The 26,918-nt window shown below is 37.1% G+C and overlaps 1 protein-coding gene across 6 annotated transcripts in view; it reads left to right on the plus strand.

The window, feature by feature from the left end:
- Positions 1 to 26,918, plus strand: part of TRAK1 (trafficking kinesin protein 1) — a 448,828-nt gene that overhangs the window by 410,292 nt on the left and 11,618 nt on the right. For 5 of the 6 annotated variants that reach the window (XM_087712990.1, XM_087712992.1, XM_087712991.1 and 2 more), the window contains 4 exons: positions 1,968 to 2,204; positions 7,869 to 8,185; positions 10,799 to 11,014; positions 21,965 to 22,067. In XM_087712990.1, the coding sequence (XP_087569116.1) occupies positions 1,968 to 2,204; positions 7,869 to 8,185; positions 10,799 to 11,014; positions 21,965 to 22,067 (873 nt within the window). Of the gene's footprint in view, positions 1 to 1,967; positions 2,205 to 7,868; positions 8,186 to 10,798; positions 11,015 to 21,964; positions 22,068 to 24,977; positions 25,066 to 26,918 lie in introns of all 6 variants that reach the window. The other variant, XM_087712995.1, reaches the window with a different exon arrangement.

The raw sequence follows: 26,918 nt of genomic DNA on the forward strand, positions 1-26,918 counted from the left end.
ATACCATATAGCAGAAGCCAGAACCAGAACTCAGAATACGGAAGTACAAAATCACTGCTCATAGAAGCAATATAATACAGAGGCACACACACAGGGAGGGTGGGAGGGAGGGAGGGAGGGAGGGAGGGAGGGAGGGAGAGAGAGAGAGAGAGAGAGAGAGAGAGAGAGAGAGAGAGAGAGAGAGAGAGAGAGAGAGAGATCAGTGAAGCTATGAACCATCTGGATCACCAAATAGTCTCCATTGGCTGACTTGTTGTTAATGCGTATCCCAGCTCATAATTACAATGACAGAAGAAACAATACTTCTCAATTAAAATATAAAAATAACCTCTTTGAGAATACCACATTTTGAAATGTATCAGGAAAATATCATTAAAATTATAGGGGCATTTATCTACTTTCTGCAGTGAGAGAAAAATATTCTCTTTCCATCCCACCAGATGTTTTGCATGGCAGATATTGGTAAGCAAGTGTCCTTCAGAAATTCTACACTACAACTCATAGTTTAATGACAATATTAGGGCTACTGAGATTTGTGGTCTAAAACATCTGGAGTCATGTAGATAGGTACCTATAACATTTTTACATGGTGCATTGCCGGATATGGTAAAATAGGTAAAATAGGATAGGTAAAATAGGGTTAATACTGTATGTATTCCATAGTTTGCAGTAATATGTTCTTTGAGATTCAGTCTAGTTAAACAAGTGTGGGTTTGAGTTTGAGTCATCCTGAAATTGGAACCATCTGGAAATCTTTCTATATTGTTTTTGCAACCTCTGAAAGAAAGGCAACATATATGTAGAAGAAAGACAATATATACATGGAAGAAAGGCAATATATACGTGGAAGAAATCAAATCATCAATAAAATATGAAAGCTGGTAGTCAGAATATAGGGGAGAGATGTAAATAGTTCAGTACATTAATCTATGTGGCAGCTTACCATAATTATTAGATTTTTTCCCATTCAGTCATATTAATCTATATTCTAGCATAATACTTATGAAGGATCTTACATAGCATACATAAATTTCCTGATCCTTATCATTAACTATTGTTAAACTACATTTAAGTGACAGTTTAACTTAAATTCTCAAAAATCAGTCTTAATTTTGTCCAAAGCCAATAAGAATTATCATATTGTCAGTAATTTTAATATTTTTAGTATAAATTTGTTTACTAGGCTTGTAATACTTTGTTTTAGGACAGCTAATCAGATGACATAACTATTTCTACAGAATGGGAGGAAATATATTAATACTATATTTTATTATGATCCTCTAACCAGACTTATTTTGCAGAAGTGTGGCATCCCATGTTCACTTGTAGGAACTTCTGGTTCTGTTCTTGTTTTCTGTTGGAAGAGAAGGGTCTTCTCTTCCAATAGTCTGAAAACTATTGCTAGTCAAGTTGGGATATTATCTAGGCAAGAAGACAGGTCAATTATATTAAAAACAGGCAGCATTTATGAAGAAGATACTGCTATATGCCCTTCCCTTTTCCATACATATAAATAATTTTAATTATAAATAAACTTTAATTTATAATTTAAAAATTTATAATTATTTAATTATAAAGAATTATAAAATCTTTCTTCAGTGTTCAGATGTAACATACCTATTTTTCTCAAAGACTGTTTTTAAAATATAAAAGCATTATTGAAGGAATCCTGCTGATTTTTCTTCACTAGTTGTTGCTGATTATAAGGGGCAGTGCTCATCTCCATTTCAAGGGCCACGAGCCAGTTCTGTTCAAATACATTTGTGCCGTGATGTGGCCAGTATGATGCCAAAAAGCATTGTTAATTATGATACAATATAATTGTTTAAAAATTTAAACCAGGCTGTCATAATATGCTGCCCTTCAGATATATTCATGGAATTAGCTGATGAAGGCTTGTTTACATATTTATTATAATGTGGTTTATATATTATTTGTAAGAATACTAATCGTGTGTGTTTTGGCAGCCATCACAAGAGAGTGTTTGACACTGTACGAAACATCAATCAGGTAGTAAAGCAGAGATCCCTAACTCCATCTCCAATGAACATCCCAGGATCTAACCAGTCTTCCACAATGAATTCAATCATTTCTAGCTGTGTCAGCACACCACGATCTAGTTTCTATGGAGGAGATGTTTCCAGTATTGAGCTAGACAATAAGATGAATAGTATCATCCTAGAAACTGAATCCACTGAATCTAGGTTAGTAATGCATGGCTAATTTTTAACTGTATTCTCTTAGGAAAAACAGTTTTGCCCTATGATTTTCTTCCATTTTCCTCACCTTCTGCTATTATACGGCATTCATTGGTTAGATCAGTTCACTAGACAAAATTATTTCTATATTTAGAAGAAATCTAATTTTAATTCAAGCTGTTCTTATCTTTTTTTATATTGTAATTTAAGATTAGTTATGTTTATTTTAAATTATCAGATACTTTAAAAATGTAGACCTATTTTCTTCCTTAACTGTATTTGTCTTACAGATCATCAGAGTAATGTATTCCAAGCAAATAATTCTATTTGCTGATATGAAATTAACTTTAATAATTAAATTTTAATTTTATTCAAGTAATTGATTTTTAATTAACAATCACATTGCATTTTCCTAGCATGAAGATTGTTTGAATCAGTTTGTGGATTTGGAATTTTCCTGAGACATTAAACTATAACTTCCATAGTGATTTCATTATCAATTAAACAAAGCATCATATTTGAAGTACTGCTTGATTAATTAATCCTTATATGAAGTTTCTGTTTCCCTACAATGCTGTAGAGTGGGAGCGGTTTGGTTAGTATTGTTTAAATAGCTGATTTTAAATAAGAAGCTTCAGTTGTTGCCTAGATGCCTTGTTATCACAAACCTTTCAATAAAAGCTCCTTTTGGAACAACTGCCATTTCAAGAGTCCTGCTTTCTTGGGAAGATTGGAGAGGTAAGATCTTACATTAGGCAAGAACTGCAAATTGGTCAACCTGGAGAAGTAACAGGATGAGTACATCGAAGAGTTTCGTGATTTGACTTGCCACGTAGATTGACCAGAGGAAGTACTCATGAGTTGGTTCAAAGATGGCTTAAATGATTACCTGTACAATGCCTGCATTGCCCATGGAGCCCTAGTTTGCCTTGCACAGTTGGTGTGTCTTGCTGAGGAAGTGGAAATCAACCAAGCTTGAAACCAGTACCACACAAACCGTTCCTGGAGGAGATTCCTGCTGGAAAGAAGAAGGGAGGAAACCAAACCTCACTCTGCCCCCCCATGCTCAGCCGCCTGCTACCATTGCGGGAAGGAGGTCACTGCACAAATGAGTGCCATGTGAGAATGTCCGCCCGAAAGGGAGAGAAGCAGCCTGGAGGGAAACCCTCAAAGCCACTACCACATTCCAAAGATATCACCCAGAAGACCCACGTGGCTGTTGAGTTTCTACCAGAATCAATTATGGTGTGAGGAACTCTGACCTCTCCAGTGGAGGAACCCAGTCAGTCAGAGAGCAACTACGAAGACCTTCTGGTGAGGTGGGGCTGTTGAACCCTTTACAATCCCTGTAGAACTGTTAATTCCAGTAATGGAAAAAAGTGAGACATAAGGCATTGCTAGATTTGGGGTGCATGAGAAACCTAACAAGCCCAACTCTGGTCAGGGATTTGGCATTCAACTATGACCACTAAAAGCCCCAATCTTGTTCTAGGGGGTAACCTGGCCACGTTTACCACTGATCCATTCAAACTAACAATGGTAAATCACTCTAAAACCATTGTGACTGGGCCCTAGTTCTGGGGCTAACCTGGTTAAAGAAGTGGAACCCCCTTGATGGACTGGAAAGAAGGGACCCTCCCCTAATGATGAATTAATTCAGAACGAGAAATCCCACCAGACTGAAATACTGCAGAGTAAGGAGGTAGTTGCGGCTGTGGCAAAAGACCCTTACCAGGCATTCCTAGGGAATAGCGGTATCTGATGGATGTTTTCAACAAAGCAGCCTCAGATGAACTCCCCCCCCCCCATAGGTCTACGGATTGTGCCAACGAGATTTTACTGGGGGTCAAACAACTAAGCCATACCTTACACTATGACTCCCTGGGAACTGGATGAATTGTGGCAATTCATAGACAAAAACCGTGGGTTCATCGAACTGGTGAGACCCAAGGTAGCTACCCCTGTTCTATTTCGGGAGAAGGACAGCTTGTTATGTTTTATGTGTTGATTATAGGAATTTAAATGTTATTTGCAAAGAAAATCTTTATCCTCTACTCTTAATGAAGGACATACTGACTCATCTGGCAAAGGGGATATTTTTTTCTAAACTAGACTTGCAGGAGGCTTATTACTGGATCAGGATCCGAGAAGGGAACAAATGGAAAACTGTGTTTATTATCCACTAGAATATTTTAAGTTCAAGGTTTTGCCATTTGGGCTCCAAGGGGCTCCCACTGTTTTCATGCAGCTAATTAATGAGGTGCTGCATTAGCCCTTCTTTAAAGGAGTTTTGATATCCTAGGGTAGATAATCTCTCACCAGGGGGTGCAAATGGACCCCACAAAAGTCAGAGCAGTCCTTGAGTGGGAAACCTCGCATACTCACAAACAATTGCACAGCTTCCTGGGGTTTGCTAATATTTATAGACAGTTTATCCCCTCTTTTGCCCAAATAGCATTGCTGATTACAAATCTGTTAAAAACCAAGAGGGTAGATAAACCAAAACCTAGCCAACCACTGAATTGGACTGCCAAGCGGCATTTGAAAAACTGAAAAAACTCTTTTCAGCTAAACCTCTATTAAAACACCCAGACCCAGAAAAACCATTTGTAATTCAGGCCGAGGCCAGTGATGTAGCAGTCGTTGCTGTTTTACTCCAAAAGAATGAAGAAGGCAAATTATAACTGTGTGCCTACACCTCTAGGAAATTAACTGAAACTGAACAGAAATGGGCAATATGGGAAAGGGAGGCTTTTTCAGTCAGGTGGACACTCCTAACTTGGAGACATTTCTTGGAAGGAAGTAAAATGCCTTTCCAAGTGTGGACTAACCACAAGAACTTGGAAGAACTCAAAACCCCACAGAAAATGTCTCCAAAACAAGTCCAGTGGGCACAGTACTTTCAACGCTTTCATTTCATTTTGAAGTATTTACCTGGAGGCAAAAACTTTGTGGCAGATGCCTTGTCTAGACTACCGCAATATAACAGCGTCAAGGCGGAAGTAATTATGTCCATGCTCCAAGCCTCCTAATTAGCAGCTAAGGTGAAGAAGGACCCCTCCACCTTAGACAATGCCACCATCACAGATTTCAAAAAAGCCTTAGAAATGGATGAGGGGTTTAGTGCTAATAAACATACTTGCATAATAAACGTGGGGTTAGCTTGGGTGGAAAATAAGCTGTATATCCCAGCTAGGGAAAGGCTGAGAACTATACAAGCTCCAAATTAGCTGGTCACTTTGGTTTTGTAAAAACATTACATTTACTGAAATGACAATTCTGGTGGCCTCATTAAAAAAGGGCATAGAAAGTTATGTAGAAGCTGCCCCATTTGCGCTGCCGCTAAACGCAGGCAAGGGAAAACCTCCGGTCTTCTGCAGCTGGTGGCCAGTCCCTCATATTTCCACATGTGGTGGACATGTCCAAAAGCAAAAAATACTGGACTAAAATGTACACCTGGCTAGAAAAAATGATAAAGGAACATATAGATTTAAAACCGGAAATATTTCTGTTGGGCATCATACCAAACAAATTCAGTAAAAGGAATGCATATTTAGTAATATATGTGTTAACAACAGCCAAAATCATGTTTGCACAATATTGGAAGGGCAAGAAGATTACCCACAGAAAAGATAATAACAAAAATTTTAGAATGTGCAGAAATGAATAAACTAACAGTTGAAATAAAAGAAAACGAAGACACTGAATATTTTGAGGTGTGGGATGTGTTTTATCAATGATTAAATAAGAGAAACAAGAGTTGAAACTTCTAAAACTACAAAAGAAAGATTAATTTTATTATTACAGTTGATTACTATAACTTATTAATTTTGATTAATTCTGATTAGTATTCATAATTAATATGTATTAACATTATGAGGGGAAAACACTTTTATTATGAGATTATTATTAGAGGACACTATTATTATTCTATGATGAATATTATTCAAAAGAATTGTAACCAGACAACACAGTCTGTATGGATTTTGAACATATTGCTCTTTCTATTTATATTAATAAAAATATGTAGAATAGACAACATCACTACCAGATGGATTTGTAGCTGGCTGACAAACTATATTCAAATAGTAGTCTTTAATGGTACTACATCCACATGGAAAGAAGTAAGCAGTGAGGTACCACAAGGCTCCATCTTAGGCCCAGAACTCTTCAATATCTTTATAAATGACTTAGATGAGGGAATAGAATGGGAACTCATCAAATTTGCAGATGATACTAAACTGGCAAGAATAGCCAACACTCCAGGAGACAAACTCGGAATCCAAAAAGATCTTGACAAACTTGAACAATGCACCCTATCCAACAAAATAAATTTTAATGTGGGGAAAAACAAAGCTTTACATTTAGGCAGGAAAAATCAAAGGTATAAATACAGATGAGGCAAAAAAGGCCAAAAAAAGCTACTACAATCCTGGGTTATATAAATAGAGGCATAGAATCAAGATCATGTGAAATATTTGTGCCGCTTTACAAAACCTGTTAAGTTCATACCTGGAATACTGCAACCAATTTTGGTCACCATACTACAAAAAAGATGTTGACATTTTGGAAAAAGTTCAGAGAAGAGCAACTAAGATGATCAAAGTTCTGGAGATTAAATCATATGAAGAATGGCTACAAATTTTGGGTCTGGTTAACTGCTAGTCTAAAGAAAAGAAGAATTAGGGATGACATGATAGCAGTTTTCTAGTATTTAAGGAGCTGCCACAAAGAAGAGAGGGTCAAATTGTTCTTCAAAGCACCAGAGGGCAAGACAAGAAATAATGGTTGGAAACTGATCAAAAAGAGAAGCTGGAATTAAAGAGAAACTACCTAACAGTAAGGACAATTCTGCAGTGGATCAGCTTGCCTTCAGAAATCGTGGGCACTCCATCACTGGAGGTTTTTAAGAAGAGACTGGACAATCACGTGTCTGAGATTGTATAGGTTCTCCTGCTTGAGCAGAGGGCTGGACTAGAAGATCTTCAAGGTCCCTTCCAGCTCTATTCTATTCTAAATTATAACATTAATCTGACATGCAGTATCCAAACTGATTTTTTTTCCTAAAGAAAATATGACTGCCTTTTTCTAAATAAATATCATGATATTTTAATTAAAATAGGGATTATTGGGTTGATAATTTCTTTCTCATTAATTATTGTACTATCTAAACTCTTCTTATTTCTGTTATTAGGGAGAATTAAGGAAAAACATTATTGGTGACACCAAAGATTACAGAAAATAATAATTTACCATTTATGGTTGTAGTGGAGACCTGCACAAATCATCAGGGGAAAGGGCCATACTGACATTTTAAAAGTCCTCAGGGACTACAAATACTAGACATATGTGCTGGTCAGCTGTTAGGCTAACAGAGTGGCAGAAGCACTGTAGCTGGCATTTATTAAAGCTGTCTATATTTATTAAATCAGCTATATTTCTGTTCCATGGTACATACCAGTTTTTTTCTTTAAATGTGTAGCTTGTGTATAATATATTAACCAGTGAGATAAAGAACAGTCCTGTTTGCATCTATACCCTTACTAATCTATCTAGTTATTTCTCTGTTTGAAAGTGTATATTCTATTGATTGAACTGAAATTTTTAAATAAATATTTTCTTACTTTCTTATTGTCACCTATATTAATGTGTAATTGCTCTTTGTTTTAGAGATGAAGAGAAGAACAAGAAACCAGGAACACCAGGAACACCAGGTTCTTGTGACCTGGAAAAAGCCCTTCAAAGGTTGTCCCTTCGGAGGGAGAATTACCTGTCAGAAAGAAGGTTTTTTGAAGAAGAACAGGAAAGAAAGTTGAGAGAATTAGCAGAGAAGGGGGAGCTCCATAGTGGTTCCATTACTCCAACAGAGAGTATTATGTCATTTAGAACACACTCCGGGTTTTCTGAATTTACTGGCTATTCAGGAATATCTATCAGCAGTCGTTCATACCTCCCAGAGAAGCTTCAGATTGTGAAGCCCTTAGAAGGTGATAATAAAGTTCCTCGGCATTTATCTGTTCTCCTTTGTGACTATTTGTGGTCTCTTCTCCATCAGCAAGAAAGAGGAAATTTTTGTAATACATACTCATTTTACTTTAGAGGTAGCCGTCCTCATTGTTGGTTTGAACTCTTCTGAGGTCAGGAATTATTCTTTTAAAAAAGTAATGTATACTGTTTCTAATATATTCAGTAGAATATTTATAATTGTTAGGGATTAATCTTGAATTCCTGTGTTAATTTAGATATTCCTCTGTCATTCAAACTGTGAGAAATGTAAACCTAAGTTTCATTGACATGAAGAACAATGATATGGTGACAGTGCATTGAATTTCAACATTATAGGACTATTGACTTTAATGCACTTCTGTGCAACTAAATACTTGCTACATTGTAGTGTTACAGTCTGAAAGTGGTCCTTAATTTGTTGCAACAAATTCAAGGTAGCATTCATTTCAAAAGCTTAAGTCGCTTTGCCTTGATCTGGCAGGCCACTTACTTCACCAGAAATAGGCTTCCATGAAGCCCATATACAGACCAGTATTAGGATGTCATTTCAAATGGGTGCATCATCTGAATATAAAATCTGCAGCCAGATTATTCTATACTCCAGTAATACCTATTTATATTATTCCAAAGCAACACACAGCATTTCATTTATTAAAATGTAAGATTGTGATAATATACATTCTCCTTTTCAAAAGAATTGACCCATGCACAAAAAAATGTTGCAATAAGTGTCACCCAAATGCTTAATTTTGGGTTTTGTTTACATTTTTGGAGTTTATAATATTAATCTAACAAATCAACTTTTTTCTTTTTATCTGTAAACTTTTTTTTTTTTTTTTTTGGAATTTGCATTAGAATTGGGAAATTCTCCCAACACAACTGAACCAATATACATTTTTGGCATTTTGGCTTTTGCAGAGCGCTTATTAAACAAATTAATTTTAGAGAAGATATAGGTAATCAACTTTCATCTATTGATTATTAGTATTATCTAGGTTTCGGTCACCCAGTTTGTTTTCTTCAATAAACTTTCATTCTCCCTTTTCTCTGTTTCTCCTGGTTTAGCTTTTTCTTTGTGTATGAAACTTTTTCTTGCGTTTTGCGTTAGTGATCATCTTTTAGATTTTACCATATATCTTATGCAGGAGATAATTTCAGAATCCTTGTATTTTTTTTTAAAGAATGATTTATTTAAATGATTGTTTATGAAATTTGGAAATCAACAATACATGTATTTCTATCTGCTATCTAGCTATTCTCTATTTTTCACTTTGCCTATTTTGTTAAAATATATAATTCAAATGCACATAATTTCATTACAATATTTTATTAAACCATTTCTAATTATAGATTAGTAAAGCAATTAATTTATAGATTATTATTATTATATTATTTAATTTATAATGGAAATTATTTATTACATATTAAGAATAAAAAAGAGGAGGAGAGAGGAGAGGGTTAATACAAACACATGCACAAAATGTATGTCTAGATTTTCCAATAATATGAACAGAGAAACATATCCTATCCTGTCCTCTCCTCTCCTCTCTTCTCCTAGCCTATTCTGGTTTACATTTTAGGTTACATCTCTGCATAATGGATCCTGGTGCATGTAAGGTAGGCCTCTGCTTAGGGCCTGTTTTTGTGCTGCTATGATCAATGCTTCAGTGTTGTCTTTTAGTCTGGAGTGAGCAAAAAGCAAGCTACTAAATATTTTTGTTTTTGTTTTGGTAAAATCAGAATGAGAGGTAGGTCCAATCCATAAGAATATTCCATATTATTCTTGGTCTAGTAGTTAAGGTACAGGATTACTCTTGGTGTAGTGGTCAAGTGAGTAAGCTAGTCTAGAAATTGAGGGATATAACTTTTCAATGTCCTTTCTCATCCCCTTTCCTCTCTACATTGAAGTGGCAAAAATATCACGGAGGGTTTTTCTTAACTCAGTTCAATTTTTAAAAAGTTTAACCCAAACCCATGTTTTTTAGACAGACAATTGGTCAATATCTTTCTATATAGGGTTAATAATCATTTTTATTACATTGAGGGAAATTGGATTTATTTCTTAGTCAACATATCAGAGTCATTGATTGAGATGGTCAATTGAACAAGCAAACAAATAAAGGATACATTGCCAATTTGGTCTGAGGGAGCTAGTTTATGCCTTCAAGACAGTCTTGTCTCCTGATGATTGCCTGAACAAATCCCTGCAGGTTGTTTGGCAAGATTTCAGAAGTGGATTACCATTCCCTGCTTCCTAGAGTTATAGCGATTGGACCAAATTCACCCAGCTGAATTTGTGGAACTCACTATCTCCTAGTTTCTAGCCTGGTACCTTAACTAGTACACCAAACTGACTTGTCTTAATCAGAATTATGCCTTCTCAAAAACACTACTTCTATTTTGTCCCTAGTAACAAAAATGATGTAAAACAATGTTTGATACTTGCAAACTGAATCTATCAAATGATGATTTCTTGCAGAACAGTTGTTTTGATGCTTCATCAGCAAGATATAACTACATATAATGAGGATTATAAGCAGTAAGTTCATAATTCAAATTTCTATACTGACCTGTTTGTTCTATTGTCTTCCAAGGTTCTGCCACACTGCATCATTGGCAACAGCTTGCTCAGCCTCATCTAGGAGGCATCCTTGATCCAAGGCCTGGGGTTGTTACTAAGGGCTTCCGCACTCTTGATCTTGATCTGGATGAAGTGTATTGCCTTAATGATTTTGAAGAAGATGAGTCAGGTGAAATTACATACAAAGGCTTAACTACCTCGACACCGATTCAGCACGCAGAGACCTCAGGTGAGAGGTGTCAGGCACCAGTGACTGTTTCAGACAGCAAGAATTACCCAAATCACTCTCAGGCTTTCCCAGGGGAGATGCATGAACCTGCAACTGATGATGAGGGGTCTGGTGAGGGAACCTCATTAAGTCCAGCACAACTGCCATGTTTGCAGGATGTTGATAACTGGGCCATTCTTACACCTCTCCCGAGCAGCATCCATAATGTTGCTTCATGTTTAACTTCACAACAGTGTACACAAGAATTAACATTAGCCAGTTTCTGAAATAGGATTTCTAACTATTACTGGAGGAGCGGGGGTACAACCCAAAAGAAGTGCATAATCCCTATTCTTCAATTTGATGAGAGAAGTCTGTTAAAAGGATGCAATCCATTGGGGTTCTCAGAAAAAAGAAGCCAGTTCTTTTGGTTCCAAGTTTGCATGAGTAGGGTACAGTTTGCATATTGCCATTCTTTTGGGATTTGTGTTGTAATGGTTATATTCTAAGATTATTATTTAATGTTTATCTAAAGACAAAGTAATTGAGAGTGAATGGCAGAATTTCAGCATTGTTATCTGTAATAAGTGGTCCTTGAAATCAACCACTTTGATTCTTAAGGATAAAATTGCATACTGGCTTAAATGCTGTAAGTTTTTTAAGACTATTTTAATAACTGTAGGGGAAACTGAGGCTAGAAGGCTTGGTATTAAAAAACCCAGAATGATACAAAACTCTACAGGGATCAACATCCAAGTCATTTGGACCATGGAGGAGCAAAAAGGTGTAAACTGCTAAGACTTTATATGTCAGTTCTTTCCTATTAATATCTAGCTATGAGCTATGGAAAAAATAAGGCCAAATGATTGAATCATTATATTTACCATATTTTTTGGAGTATAAGACGCACATAAGTATAGGATGTACCTTAGTTTTTGGGGAGGAAAATGGGGGGGGGGGGGATTCTGCCTACTGGGTATTCATTTTTATTCCCATAACACCAGAAAAGCAAGCAAACAATAGTATAATAAAAGACACTTTTTGCCACTGTTTTTCTTTCCCCAGGTGGCCGGGGAAACTCTTAATAAGCTTAACTAGATGTCTGGCCATTCAGCCAAAAGCACTTCACACCTGTAAAAATGTAACAAAGCTGAAACAACAAACCAGCCCAGCGCTTACCTGAAGGAAACCATTGAGAAAACTCAGCCAATAGGAAAAATCCCTGCCTTGCCTTTAAAGGGATTATCCCTAAAATAATAGAAATCATGTAGCCACAGGAACTCTCTGCCTTGGCCTTGAGACGATTATCTCCCAAAAATAGAAACTGGACAAAAGAAGTGCCTCTTAAGGCAGTCTTCAAATCTTTTGTCCTCAGCTTCTTCCAGTTGGAACTAACCGGGAAATTTTTCCAATAGTATGTTGCAGTAAAAATATTTGAAGCTTTTTTTCAGCCCTAATGAGGTGCTAACAAGTGAAGTGATCTACTGTGCTTTGCCTGAAATGAAGATCACTTCACATGTTAGCACCTCATTAGGGGTGAAAAAAAGCTTTTTTAAAAAAAGCTTTCAAAAACCTATATTGGGAGTATATGATACACCCATATTTTCAGCTTCTTTTAGGGGGGGGGAGTGCATGTCATACTCAAAAAATATGGTATATTTTTGCTGCCTATTACTGTTTTTTGGTCCATATATATATATATATTGAACTATCTAAAAATACGAATTCCAGGTGTAGCTATAAAAGAAGAGACAGAAATCATGATCCCTGGAACTTAAAATAATTACCCACTTAGCTTTTGTTATCCTCTGCTAATATCACCAGAGTGTAGAAACTACCATTGAAGAGATATTTGCCTTTATCCATCATTAATCAATTTGGCCATTGTGCAAGTGATAGGCCATCCACCTGCCTCCCACCTGTAATTAGCTCTGTCGTTTTTGCTTCAGACATGTTAATCGATGGAGGCTTAGCTATCACACACCACTTGGGCTGCTTGTCCCCAGGGAATGATGCTGAGCTGTCAGATGTTGCTTTAACGGCATTCTCTCTGGCCCCTGTATATGTGTGTGTGTGTGTGTGTCTGTCTGTCTGTCTGTCTGTGTGTCTGTGTCTGTGTGTGTCTGTTTCTGTGTCTGTGTGTAGTTAGAATTTTTATTCATTTTCTGTATGCTAAGCAAGATTATCTGAAGGATATGGATTAATTATGTTGCTAGAATTCACAAGAAATTATGTAGTCCAGTGTGTTGCCTTAATTTTACCAAATGTAGCAAATGAAAAGGCAACATAGCTGAACACCTGGGTTTTTCCCCAAAAATCTTTGCACATTGATAAAAAAAAGAATGCTAAAGACACCAAGCTCAAAGGTATATATTGTTTTTAAACTTTCTCAAATGAGCTTTCTAAAAGTAGTTATTTCCCAATGTTCCAATGCGGGTGTCGCACATTGGCGGTTGTGACACATATTTTGAGCGACGGAGCCGCAGCAGAAGGATGAAAGAGCCACATGTGGCTCCAGAGCCGGGGTTGTTGACCCCGCAACCTAAACAGAAATGAAACAGAGAATGCTTCTTCTTACTTCATTGCTCAGCCTCCTTGTTGTCTCATTGCTTAGGCTACTTTATGACTGGGGGGAAAACCCACCCAGTATTGATTGAGATTTTACTATGTGATCCATAAAACCCAATACATGGACAATTACCTGTGTAAGTGCTTGATGACTTGGGAATTGGGGTAATGCTGTATGATATTTGAGTTAATTGATACAATTTAAAATATTGCAGCATTTCAAGTTCTGCATCATTCTGTCTTCTGATTTACATTAGCCCATGTTCTGATATCCTATTTGAAAAATCTCCTGATGCATTAAATAGAGATCTGTGGGGTTTTTTTTTTTTGGTTGACTGCAAAAGGATACAAAGACAAATTATGAATCAAAAGTATAACACACAACCTGTGACTTTTGCAGTACTTCTGGATCCAGTACTGTATATGAAATGATATGGTTTGCATCATATTATATTTTTGTCATGGCTGTAGAGTCCTATGTCTGGTAATTGAAACAGATCCCAGTTTTCTTTTAAAATAAGTAATCTGAAGTGAAACCTTTTTCAACACTGGATATAACATGTTCATAATTCTGATTGGTTACCATTCAAGAGCTGTATTTCAAGCTGTATTTCTGCAAATGTAATAATGAAAATGATTTTCATAGGTGTTCTTTTGGCTCTTTACATTTTACATTTCATACATAGAATTGAGAACTCTTATGAAAATGCAGTTATGGAATGGGAAATTCTTACTGAAATCTAAAAAAAATGTATTTGCTATAATTGTATTTTGGTAACTTCTGGTCAATCTTTGATAAGTGAATGAAAGAAGATATTATTTTATTTTTTATTTAACAGCACTGATATTTTCAGCAAAAGTAAGTAGTTTGAGAAATCATTTGGTAGCTGGAGAAAAGGACAGTATTTTCAACATACACTTAGATTTTTTTTTCAAAATAAATAATAGCAAAACCTTATTGTCGATCACATTATTATCTTTTTTATATGTTGGACCAAATAACTGTTGAGTATTTGTTGGAGTTCATATTGGAATTAAAACCTGACATTCTTTTTATTTTTGAATTGTTGGTGATAGTGATCACTTACAGGCCACTCACAGTTTCCTGACAGAGAATACTGCAGCCATATGAAAAGCTGATTACTAGAAGATGCTGCCATATTTCTCTAAGTGGTATCTTTGCAGGATTAGTCTTTCTAGATGTTAAAAAATTATTTCTCTTTCATAGTCAAGAAAGCTCACCCACTAGGTTCAATTGCTACTTTTAGCAGCCTTTTCCTATCTTGTATACTAATAATAATGAGCTGGGTCTACTTTGTTTACTGCAACAGGTTTCTGCTAATATAATTCCTTAGTGTAAGAAAAATTATGAAATGGATAATGCAGACATGGAGATAGGTGCAAACTTTTATCCATTTGAATAATTGTGTAATCTAAAATTTTCATATTCCTTTATTCGGCTATTATTTGTCATCTAACACTGAGCTACTCTTTTTCTTTTAAATTTAGCTTTTCTCTCCGTATAGTCTCTTTCCATTATTGAGTAATTTGAAATTTTCTCAAATATTTTAACCTGGTTACACTTGCAAAGAGAGTCATGATTGCCATAAACCTTGAATGTCATTGTTTACACTAATCCCTGAAGCAGCAGCAGCATGAGTTTTTAAGGTGATATAAATAATTTTTGGAACATTGATACTGTAGTAGTGAGTCATTGAAAAATGCAGAATAGTATATCACAGAAATGGAATAATTTTTTTTTATTTTGAGCCACCTCGTTATATTAACACTTTTTAAAACTTTCCCTATTTCATATGCAATAACTCTTTTCACATAATTATCTTCATTATATGTTTGTTTGGCTGCCAGTTTTACAGGAAATAGCCACAATAAGCATGTACTTTTCTCAGTCGCTCTGTAAATTTAAAAAGATTTTGTAGATGTACTAAGACACCAGGTTATTATATATATCCTGTCATGGATAAAAAATATTTTAGAATGTAGTTACATCATAAGAGTAAACAATCACAAAAGGTTTCTTGTATATGTTTAATCATAATAATGTATTCAAGATTTTTAATCTCTGCAATCATGATGACTATGCAGTTGTACTTAATTTTGGATTGCTTCTATGACTGTTGATGGATGCATGGCATTTTCAGTTTATGAATTGCTTTGCAACCAAGGGGCTATCTATAAAGTATGTCATATGTCAGAAGTGAAAAAAATTGGCATGATTAAACAATCTATGATACTGAAAACAGAAAGAGTAATGTTGATAAAAACATGTTGCCTTTCCCATATTTGCTTCCTTGTTCTTGTTCTATGATCACAAGAGGAGATGCTTTTCATTTTTTGTGTCTGCTTGCAATTTACCCAGGCACATCCATTTTCCTTAATAATCCTTCATTCCCCAATATTCATAAATGTGTTTGATAGGGTCAGAATCTATCCTTATTTTTCTTGTATCCACTTCATTTTTCTGTGTCCTACGTAGCAATTGTATATTATCCTCATTCTATGCAATGCTTATGGTTTTGGTTTTTTTAGAGATTTGCACTAATAAAAGTTATACTAATTACACTAAAATAAATTAGAACTTTAAAGCAATATAATTTGAAAGAATGATGTAGGTCAGTTTGTAGCAATAAAACAGTATGAAATAATAAGAAGAACTATGCCTCGACTTATGACCATAATAGAACCTGTGCATAATGTTTTTATGTCATGATCATAAATAGACCAGTCACATGACTAATCTGATTTTACAAGCTTTTTTGCAATATCATTAAGCAACAACTATGATTGTTAAACAAATCCTAAAGCCCAGGCATGATTGGCAGTTTGTAAGATCAGATGCAGATAAAAGTCTCCAAGCCTGGAATGGTGTGTGTTCACAGCATGCCAAAGGAGATGTTCTCTCAATTCCAGACATCATTGGCTTTTTCCGTTTTGATGCCCCCTCCCAGCAAAGCAGATCTGGAGACAGTAAGAGACAGTGGTTAAATCTGGTCCATGGGGCCACCCTGGAGACAGCAAGGGGCCGCCCCTGTCACCTTGTCCCTGCCCCTGGGCACATGCACAGGAGGTGTCGAGCACACAGGTATCCCCTGTGACCGTCTTGCCCCAGAGACTGACCGCATAATAAGTGCTTCCCTTTCACTGGGACACCAACCCCTGTGCACTCGCTGCCTCCTGTGTACAAGCTCACAGTGGGATGGGGTAGGGCTGAGGCAGAAAGGACCAGCCTCTTGTCTCCAGGACGGCTCTACAGGCTAGATCAAACCACATTGTGGGCCTTGTGTTTGACATGTCTGACCTAGCTATTCCTCTAAGTGCAGGGTTGAGCCCAGTTCCTGTGGTGTGATATAGCAGGGGACCCCAACCCCGGGTCTGTGGACCGGTACTGTGCCATGCAAAGAAGTGAAGCAAAACCACATCCCCTCAGGTCTAGGAAAAACTCTCTCTCCATAGAACTGGTCCCTACTGCCCAAAAGGGTAGGGGGTCACTACGGTATAGAATTATCGGCATGTTGGCTGGAGTTTGGTAGATTTTTAACTGGTGGTTTTTATTTTCAATATAGCTATAATGGATTGAGGATTGTTAGTCACCAGGGTTATCTTTCTTTTGTCATGGTTAATAAGCCAATCTTATGGTTATTAAGTGAATCATATGGTTATAAAATGAATCCGGCTTTCCCCATTGATTTTACTTGTCGGAACCTGGGTTCAAATAGCAATCAATGATTCTGTGACACGACAAAGTGAGAGTTCAAGTCCTGCCATCTCCATGAAAGCCAGTTGGGTGAGTTTGGGCCATCATTATCTCTCAGCCCAACTCAACAGAGTTGTTGTGAGGAAAATAGGCGGAGGAAGGTATGTTGGATATGTTCACTGTCTTGAATTTGTAAAAATAATAAAGGCAGAACAGAAATGAATAACTTTGAAAATATATGCCAGTTGCCAAGCTCCTGAATTTTGATCATAGGATCATGTGGACACTGCAATAGTCACAACTGCAAGAAGTGATCATGTCATTTTTCCAGTAGCCTCATATCTGAAACAGCTGTTAAATAAATAGTTTTAAATTGAGGGCTACCTTTACAAGCTTGCATGATTCACTCAACTGTAAGAAAGCACCAGCTTGAATCCCAAAATATATTCTTGTGGAAAAAAAGGTTTCTTGCATTCAATATTGGCTCTGCCAAAGAGTTTCACAAAGAAGAACACATGTTGGGAGAAAAAAAACAGATGTTTACTGAGTCTTGGTTGTCTCCTACTGCTTTCTATTTTCTTCTGGATGATTTCCAAACCTTGTAGAGATGCTTTTCAGGAACATAATAAATTACATTATATTAGCAGTTAGCAGTTAGACTTATATACCGCTTCATAGGGCTTTCAGCCCTCTCTAAGCAGTTTACAGAGTCAGCATATTGCCCCCAACAACAATCCGGGTCCTCATTTTACCCACCTCGGAAGGATGGAAGGCTGAGTCAACCTTGAGCCGATGAGATTTGAACAGCCGAACTGCAGAACTGCAGTCAGCTGAAGTAGCCTGCAGTGCTGCATTTAACCACTGCGCCACCTCGGCTCTTTTCAGCACCTCTCATTTCTTTCCAGTTTGGCTAAATATATAATTTTTTCATTGTAACATGAGAATATATACAATTTTAAAATTTAGGAGATGACTTGTTGAAGATGACATACTTTATGGTCTGCTTAGCTTTGCATTGTACAGTTGCATCCTATAGCAATTTATAAATACAAATTTGGATTTTGTATAGGTCTATAATCTGTTTTGTTGCAATACCACAAAATAAGATATTTATCTTATATTCAGCTATTCAGATAGTTTTATTAATTGATTGATTTAATTGCCATCTGGTACAGCAGCAGGTGTTTTGTTTGTGTTTTAGATGGAGGTGAAAAATAAATGCTGCAGATGGGCAATAGTGGATCCATAATAATTATGCTGGATACAAAAATAATACATAAAAATGATCCAAAGCTATATGACAAAGGTATGTGAACCTCTAGATTATCAATTCATTTAAAGGGGAAATTATAGTCAGCTCTTTCAATCAAAGGATGATAATCAGGTATGAGTGTAGTAGGTCCTCTTTATTTAAGAAGAGAATTCTGGAAATTCTCTGTTAAACTCTTACCTCATAATAGATATTTAGAAGTGTTTCATAGCTTGAACAAAGGAAATATCTAAGGACATCTGAAAAACAGCTATTAATGTCTACCAGATTAGAAAATATTATAATACTATTTCTAAAGGTTTTAAACTTGACCAGCCCACTGTCAGCCAGATTGTGTACAAATGGAGGCAATTCAACCCGGTAGTTACCTTCTCCAAAGTAATGGTATAAAATATTTGTTCTCAAAGAACCTCAGGAAGTTCTAATGAACTAAAGGCTTCTTTTACACGGAGAATGTCAGTATTGATGAGAATAGCATAAGAAGAACACTGAACAGCAATAGTATGCATGCCATGGTTGCAAGAAGAAGGCCACTACTCTCCATAAAAGATCATTGATGCCCAACTGTAGTTTGCAAAAGACCATGTGAATAAGCCTGAAGGCTATTGGAATAATTCTCTTTGGCAAAAGGCTAATTCTGCATTCCAGCATAAGAACTTTAACCCATCTGTGTAATTTAGAACAATATCATCAAGCTTGTTGGATGAGAAGTGAAACGTCTTTAAAGAAAAACAAGGAAGTCCAGATGCCTATTGAAAAAGCACCTTTGGGGCAACCATGGCCTAGATAATTGGGAATCTCCAAAGACAAAGAATGGTTAAAGCAGAGGAAAGTTAGTATTTTGGAATGATAAATTAAAGACCTTAGTCCTAGAGAAATGTATGAGGAATTGAAATGAGCAGTTCTTGTGGGGAAGCCCATCAACATCCCTAATTTGAAGCTGCTCTGAAAGGAGGAATGGGCTCAGATTCCTGCAAGCTGATATGTAGGATTGATCAACAGGTATCAGAAACATTTAATTGATGTGAACACTACCCAAGAACAGCACACCAGTTACTGAAAGGAAAAGTTCACAGTTTTGTCACATACAAATATATAGCTTTGGATCATTTTCCTCAATAAATCGATGAACAAATATAATGTTTTTGACTCACTTGTTAATTGAGTTCTCCTTATCTAGTTTTAGGATTTGCTTGGAAAAATGATTATGTTTGAGGTCATATTTACACAGAATTATTACAAATTCAAAAATGTTCATAGACATTTAAGTACCACTCTGTACTATTATTTTTGTATCTTAAATTTTTTTATTGTCTGGATCCATTACTGAATCAAAGTGATGGAATATATTTGCCTGGATCAGTGTAAAAGAAATTGAAATATATGAGTTCTAGGTATTGCACATTTTTGTTAAGAGTTAATTATATCTTACCCATAAAATAAATTTGCTAATATAGATTAAAGTATTATATTTACTTCTTGCAGAATTAGCATTTATCACTTCTTTGTCCCCATGTAATACTTCCAATAATGTAGCAATAAGTTCAAATAGATATTTGGATTGCTTAGTATTGGGGCAATTTAGCATGATATTGTTGTCTTTCCTAATGATATTTTAAACAGGGACGTGCACTCATTAGAGGCAGGGGAGGCAGGGCCTCACCAGTTTCCTGAAGAAAAAGAAAGAATTTTAAAGATTTTTTAAAAATAATTAAAGCCAAGCTAGTTGCTACCAGAGTCCAAGTCACAGTGACTTGGAGTCTGCTTAGTGCTAAATGTAGGGGGAGGCCAGAGAACTATGGGCCTCCTTTGCCTAAGGAATTTTTCGCCTTTTAACAGTTACGCAAGGGTTAAAAAGCAAAAAAAATAGTATGCAAATGAGGCCCACAGTTCTCGGGCCTCTTCCTGCAGAAGGCACGTGGTGGCTCTAGGAGCCACTATCCTAGCCTGCCTGGCCCTGGAGCCTGGCTAGACCAAATCTGGAATTTTGGCGCAGCTGGAAGGTATGTGGGTCAGAGGGACGGGGCAGGGGGGAGGAATTCAATTTATTTGTAATGTAATTGTAATTTGTTTTTATTGTGTCCGTGTGTGTGTGTTTTTTATTTTTTAAAGTGCCTTCCGGGCCGAGTGAAGCAACAACCTTCGGACAGGAAAGCATACAGCTTGTTAGAGAAGTAGATTTTAAGGGGGGGTTGAAACAATAGCAATCTTACAAGCTTAAAGTTGGCACATTAATACAAAGTTTCTGTACAGGCTCCAAGCCATCTTGTTTCATTTCCATATTCAACATAAACAGCTAGGAAAAGTTGTTAGATCAAATCAGAGAAAAGAACAGACTTTCTGTGGTCTGAATGGATTTGTACTTGAAACTCCTATTAATAAAGGATCCTGATGTGCATTTTGAAGGCAAAACTGCTTCAGATCAGCTGCAGCTTGGGGAAATCCAGGGCTTGTGAGTTTGCCAACCGTGCGGGTGTGTGTGTGTGTGTGTGTCGCATCGGGGCAGCGCCAAACACAGAGTCTGACCCTCCGACAACCTAGCTGGAAAAGGATCGGGGGAGCGGAAAAACAAGAGGCGGTTTGAGCCCAATCTAACGGGTTGTGGGGACGAGGAGGAGAGTCGCCTGTTCCTTTAATTTGCTCTGTTTCCTCCCCGCTCCATAATTGGCAAACCGCATCTTCACAAGCCAGGACCACGTGGTTCTCTCGGGGAGAGAGAGAGAGAGGGAGAGACAGGAGGGCGCCTTTGGAAAGGGGGCTGCTGATGCAGAAATCCTCCCTCCCATCTCTCAGGTCTCTTTCCCCACCCCATCCCTCCGCTCCCCCCCAAAATCCACCCTCTGCCTCGCCAAGCCGCCGCGATGTCCTCAGAGAAAACAAGTGAAGAAGCGCCCTGGAGGCATGGGGGTGGGCGGAGTGGGAAAAACATGTGGGGGAGGGAATCGCGCGTGCCTGCATGTGCCACGGAAGACCCCCATCTCCAAGCAAAATGGATAAGGCTTTGGGAAGGTGGTGGGGTGGGAGGAGGGAGGGAGGGAAAGAAGAGCCGTGTTTTTTCTTTCTCTTTCTCTCCGCCTCACCGGCAATGAAGGTCACCGCACGTCACTGATTTTAAATTATTGGAAATTACCATGCCAGAGTAATAAATAATACTTCCTGTTATTGGCCACTCTAAAGCATTCATGACTGCTGAGAGTCCTTACAATAAGGACTGTCCTTGTAAAACGAAATTAACAAGACTCTTCTCATAGATATTAATATATCAGAGGAGCTACATAATAAAGAGATTTAGAAATATTGGATATTTATTGCACAGATCACAAGTAAAGTATAATATCACTTTTCCATCTATTAATTTGAGAATATAAAAGTTCTTTTAATATATAAATGCAAATAATGTTCTCTCTTTTTATTGTAGTACATCATCCTGGAAAGTGCATGTCACAAACCAACTCCACATTTACCTTTACCACATGCCGTATTCTACATCCTTCCGATGAACTCACACGAATCACACCAAGGTAAGGGTTTTCAGAGAGGTGTTTTAGTTTCTAAAAGTGCAGAAAATTTAAGTTTAATCAAATAAGCAAAATGAGTTTAATAATTGTATTTGATACTGTCTCAATTTAATTTACATATACAGTTGCAAGAAAAAGTATGTGAACTCCTTGGGATTATGTGGAGTTTTGCATGAATTGGTCATAAAATGTGCTCTGAACTTCATCTAAGTCACAACAATAGAAAAACACAGTCTGCTGAAAATAATACTACACAAACATTAGATGTTGCCATGGTTTAATTGCACATAACATGTAAACATTCACAGTGCAGGGAGGAAAAAGTATGTGAACAGTTGGACTTAATAAATGGTTGATCCTCCTTTGGCAGCAATAACCTCAACCAAACGTTTCTTGTAGTTGCAGATCAGACCTGCACAACGATCTGGAGTAATTTTGGACCACTCCTCTTCACAAAACTGTTTCAGTGTAGCAAAATTCTTAGGATGTCTGGTGTGAATCGCTCTCTTAAGGTCATGCCACAGCATTTCAATCGGGTTGAGGTCAGGAATCTGACTGGGCCACTCCAGAGGGCGTATTCTGTCCTGTTGAAGCCATTTTTGTGCTGACTTACTTGTATGCTTTGGGTCATTGTCCTCTTGCATCACCTACCCTCTGCGGAGCTTCAGTTGGCGGACAGATGGTCGTACGTTTTCCTGCAAAATGTCTTGATAAATTCTGGAATTCATTTTCCCATCAATGACAACAATCCGTCCAGGCCCTGAGGCAGCAAAGCAGCCCCAAACCATGATGCTCCCTCCGCCATGTTTTACAGTGGGGATGAGGTTTTGACGTTGGTGTGCTGTGCCTTTTTTCCTCCACACATAGTGTTGTGTGTTTTTCCCAAACAACTCAATTTTGGTTTCATCTGTCCACAGTATATTTTGCCAGTAGTGCTGTGGAACATCCAGGTGCTCTTTTGCAAACTTCAAACGTGCTGCAATATTTTTTTTGGACAGCAATGGCTTCTTCGTGGTGTCCTCCCATGTACTCCATTCTTGTTTAATGTTTTCCTTATTGTAGATGTGTCAACAAAAATGTTAGCATGTGCCAGAGATTTCTGTAGGTCTTTAGCTGACACTCTAGGATTCTTCTTTACCTCATGAAGCATTCTGGGCTGTGCTCTTGCAGTCATTTTTACAGGACAACCACACCTAGGGAGAGTAGCAACAGTGCTAAACTTTCTCCATTTGTAGACAGTCTGTCTTACCATGGACACATGAACATCAAGGCTTTTGGAGATACTTTTGTAACCCTTTCCAGCTTCATGCAAGTCAACAATTCTTGATCGTAGGTCTTCTGAGAGCTCTTTTCTGCGAGGCATGGTTCACATCAGACAGTGCTTCTTGAAACCAGTAAACCAAAGGGCAGAACAGCTGTCAGCAACACATCCAATATCATCACACTGATTGGAGTCAAGGTTGGCTCACTCCTGGCTCCAATTAGCTCTTGGAGAAGTCATTAGGCTAGGGGCTCACATACTTTTTCCTCCCTGCACTGTGAATGTTTACATATTATGTGCAATTAAACCATGGCAACATCTAATGTTTTTATAGTATTATTTTCAGCAGACTGTGTTTTTCTATTGTTGTGACTTAGATGAAGTTCAGAGCACATTTTATGACCAATTCATGCAAAGCTCCACGTAATCCCAAGGGGTTCACATACTTTTTCTTGCAACTGTATGCAGCCACTAGAACCTGTAAGTTTGTTTTAGTTGATGTACACCTGGTACAAGTAAAAAAAATTAGGATGTCACTCTATTAATCCATTGGCAGAGTAATAGAAAATGTATTTTTCCCACTCTTGTTCACACCCTCTTACTGCTTCTGTTACTTCTTCTTTTCTGGCTGCCTGTCTGTTGCCTCATGTCCCTATTTTCAGGACAAAAATTGCAAATTCTCTGAACACTCTCCCTAATGCATGTTTGAATGGCTGCCATCATTGCATACATACATATGAGGAACTGGACCAATCAAATAATACTTTTTAGAGTAGAATGTCACCCCTCCTGCTTTGCTGCTCAGGGGATCTCATTAATTTTGTTCCCCCAAAGAGAGGGCCTGATTGGTTCACCTTTCTGCCAACTCCCATTTTAGCAGTTATAAGCAGCAGTAAGGCCAATGGATAAATTTTAAAACAAAAATGCAATATTTGAAATCTTCTCTCTGAAAATACATATCAGTATAATGAAATGGAGCTAATGAAGAATTTTCAGAATTCATATTAAAAAACAATTTAAAAAGGTAAAACGGTCCCCCTTATGCTCCATAAAAGCTTGTGAACAGTACTTGTGAAAATAGGATGCTACAACAATCCCTGTGACCTTCTTAATGCCACAGAAGGATATCAGGTGATTCTGAAATATCACTAAAAGAGGCGTGTTTTGCTATTTTTTTCACCTTTCAGGAGAGAATAAAGATAGGAGAATGATTTATTTTTATTTTATTTATTAAATTTTATGCCACCCATCTCCCCTATAAGATGACTCTGGACAACTGTTCTCAACAATATATTCCCTTTATATCCTTAAACAACCTTCTCCCAAATTCAGCCAGTTTTACTAAATTTAAGCAGCAAAATCTCAGCATGCTTAGAGGATACAAATGGAATGCTGGAAGTCTATACATGAGTGCAAATTTGGGTTTCTTACTTTTGTCCTGTTTATTAAAACTGAAGCATGTTTCATGTAATATTATCTATTAAATGGAGATGTATTACTAATATTAATTTATTTTTATACTCTGATAGGTTTGTAGTTGATGGTCATCTGTATTGTTGTTATTATTTATGTATTATCAATTCAGAACCACAATATTATGCAACAGCTGGAGAAGAGAATCTCCTTAAACTGTGAATGATGCTTCTTCACAGGTCATGTGAGGAAGACGATGCAACAGCTTTATGTCACCTTATGCTGAGAGGAGATGTAGGGCACACAATATGACCAGCGTGACAGGGGGTGAGCAGCACAGTCAGCAACCTCTATGCTGGCGGAGTCTCATAAAAGGAATGCTAGTGTTCATGGCATCAGCTAACTTGAAGACTTCTTATCAATCTCATTCTCCCCTGTTCCATTTTAACATTAACATGAAGTGACCTAACAAAAATGCTAAATTTCATAGTGCTGATTTTATAAAACCTAACAATAATTGAAGATGCAAAAGGAGATCTTCATTTTCTTTATTTTTAAGAAACTATTCTGGGTATTTCTTCTTCCTTGAGTCCCTCTTCTTCCTTCTCACTAGGTATTGCATATTAGTAAAAGGACTGCTATCAATCAAGATAATATGTAGTATCTTCCTGCTGTTTACAGGTATTGCTTGATTTACAACTGTAATGGAACATGCCTATTACAGTTGTAAATCATAGTAGTCATTAAGCAAAGTGCTCATGTGATCACTTCCCTGTTATAATCCCTATTCTTCCCATTGTGGTCACTAAGCAGAATATGGAGTGCCTCAGGAGTGGGGAAAGCTCTGTGTGGCCTTATCCAGGCCTTCACTGCAGCACCTCTCCATCTCATACTTGTCATTGCCCTGTTCCAGAAGTGGGTGCCATTTTGTCAGGGGCCACAATTCATTGACACCTCTTTCTGGGTTAGCATCACATGACTTCTATGTAAAAAGGCTGTCTGGAGACTTGGCTACTTCCTAAAGAAGATCTATGGAAAAAATAAGTGGATTGAGTTCTGACGGAGGATGGGGAGGAGCATGTGGAACCCAGCGGAGCAGGAAGCAGAGAAGATAGGTGAAGAACTCCTGCAGCATTCCTATCGTGATCGTAAGAGTGGGGGGATTGTCAAGTGCCAAACTTTCGTTAATGTGGATGCTGTGGGGCTGTAATTCTGGACAGGGATTGTAAATCCCTTTCTTAAGTGCTATCATAATTGTGAAAAGTTGTTAAACAAACAGCTGAAAGTTACAATAATTTTTATGTAGCAATATCGATGCATTTGACATTTTCGAAAGGTGAACATTAATCTAGCACCAAGTGTTTAAATTTTAAATTAGTGTAGAAGAGTTTTGTTATTATGGGAAGGATTGCAAGAAATACTGGTGTATTAAGGCAAAACTCAACTGGAAAAAATGTGCACACACTGTGATTAAAAGTATGGCTGTTAATTTTTTAGTAAATACTCTGAAACAGAAAGTTTATGAATCTCAGATTGGTTTTCTTTCCATAGACATCTTCTTAATGGCAATGTTTGTATACAATTATTATTTGAGAGACCTTGAAAAGTTGATTATAGGTCACTTGACAAATACTTGAGATGATTTGTGTCATGAAATGATTTAGGCCACAGTTCAGGCACAAGACACATAATAAAAAATAGGCATATGTATATGTACACACTAACACATATACACACAGAGAGTAAACATGTAAGTGAGAGATAAATTTTATTCTGAGGGTTATGGAATTTTTCTGAAAAGTGTAGGTCACATTGTGAGAGCTTGCAATTGGAGTAATGGCTGAAACTTGGTAACAAACACGTTCAACAGTGAATTATAATAATAAATAAATGAATAGCATATTGACACAACATTGTAATTGTCAGTTGCTCTGGCCTTATGACCTACAATTAAGTCCAGAATTTATGTTACTAAGTGAGAAATGTGTTAAGTGAATTTTGCCCAATTTTACAACTTTTGCTACATTTGTAAGTGAATTACTGCAGTAATTTAAATTAGTTGTTAAGTGAAACTGGCTTTCCCATTGACTGCTTGTCAGAAGGTTGCAAAAGATAACCACATGACCCTGGGACACTGTAACTAACATAAATGTGAATCAGTTGTCAAGTATCCAAATGTA

The sequence above is a fragment of the Thamnophis sirtalis genome, unplaced genomic scaffold, assembly GCF_051295495.1.
Source record: "Thamnophis sirtalis isolate CommonGarterSnake01/CBP01778 unplaced genomic scaffold, rThaSir2_p1.2 scaffold_4, whole genome shotgun sequence".
Lineage (NCBI taxonomy): Eukaryota > Metazoa > Chordata > Lepidosauria > Squamata > Natricidae > Thamnophis > Thamnophis sirtalis.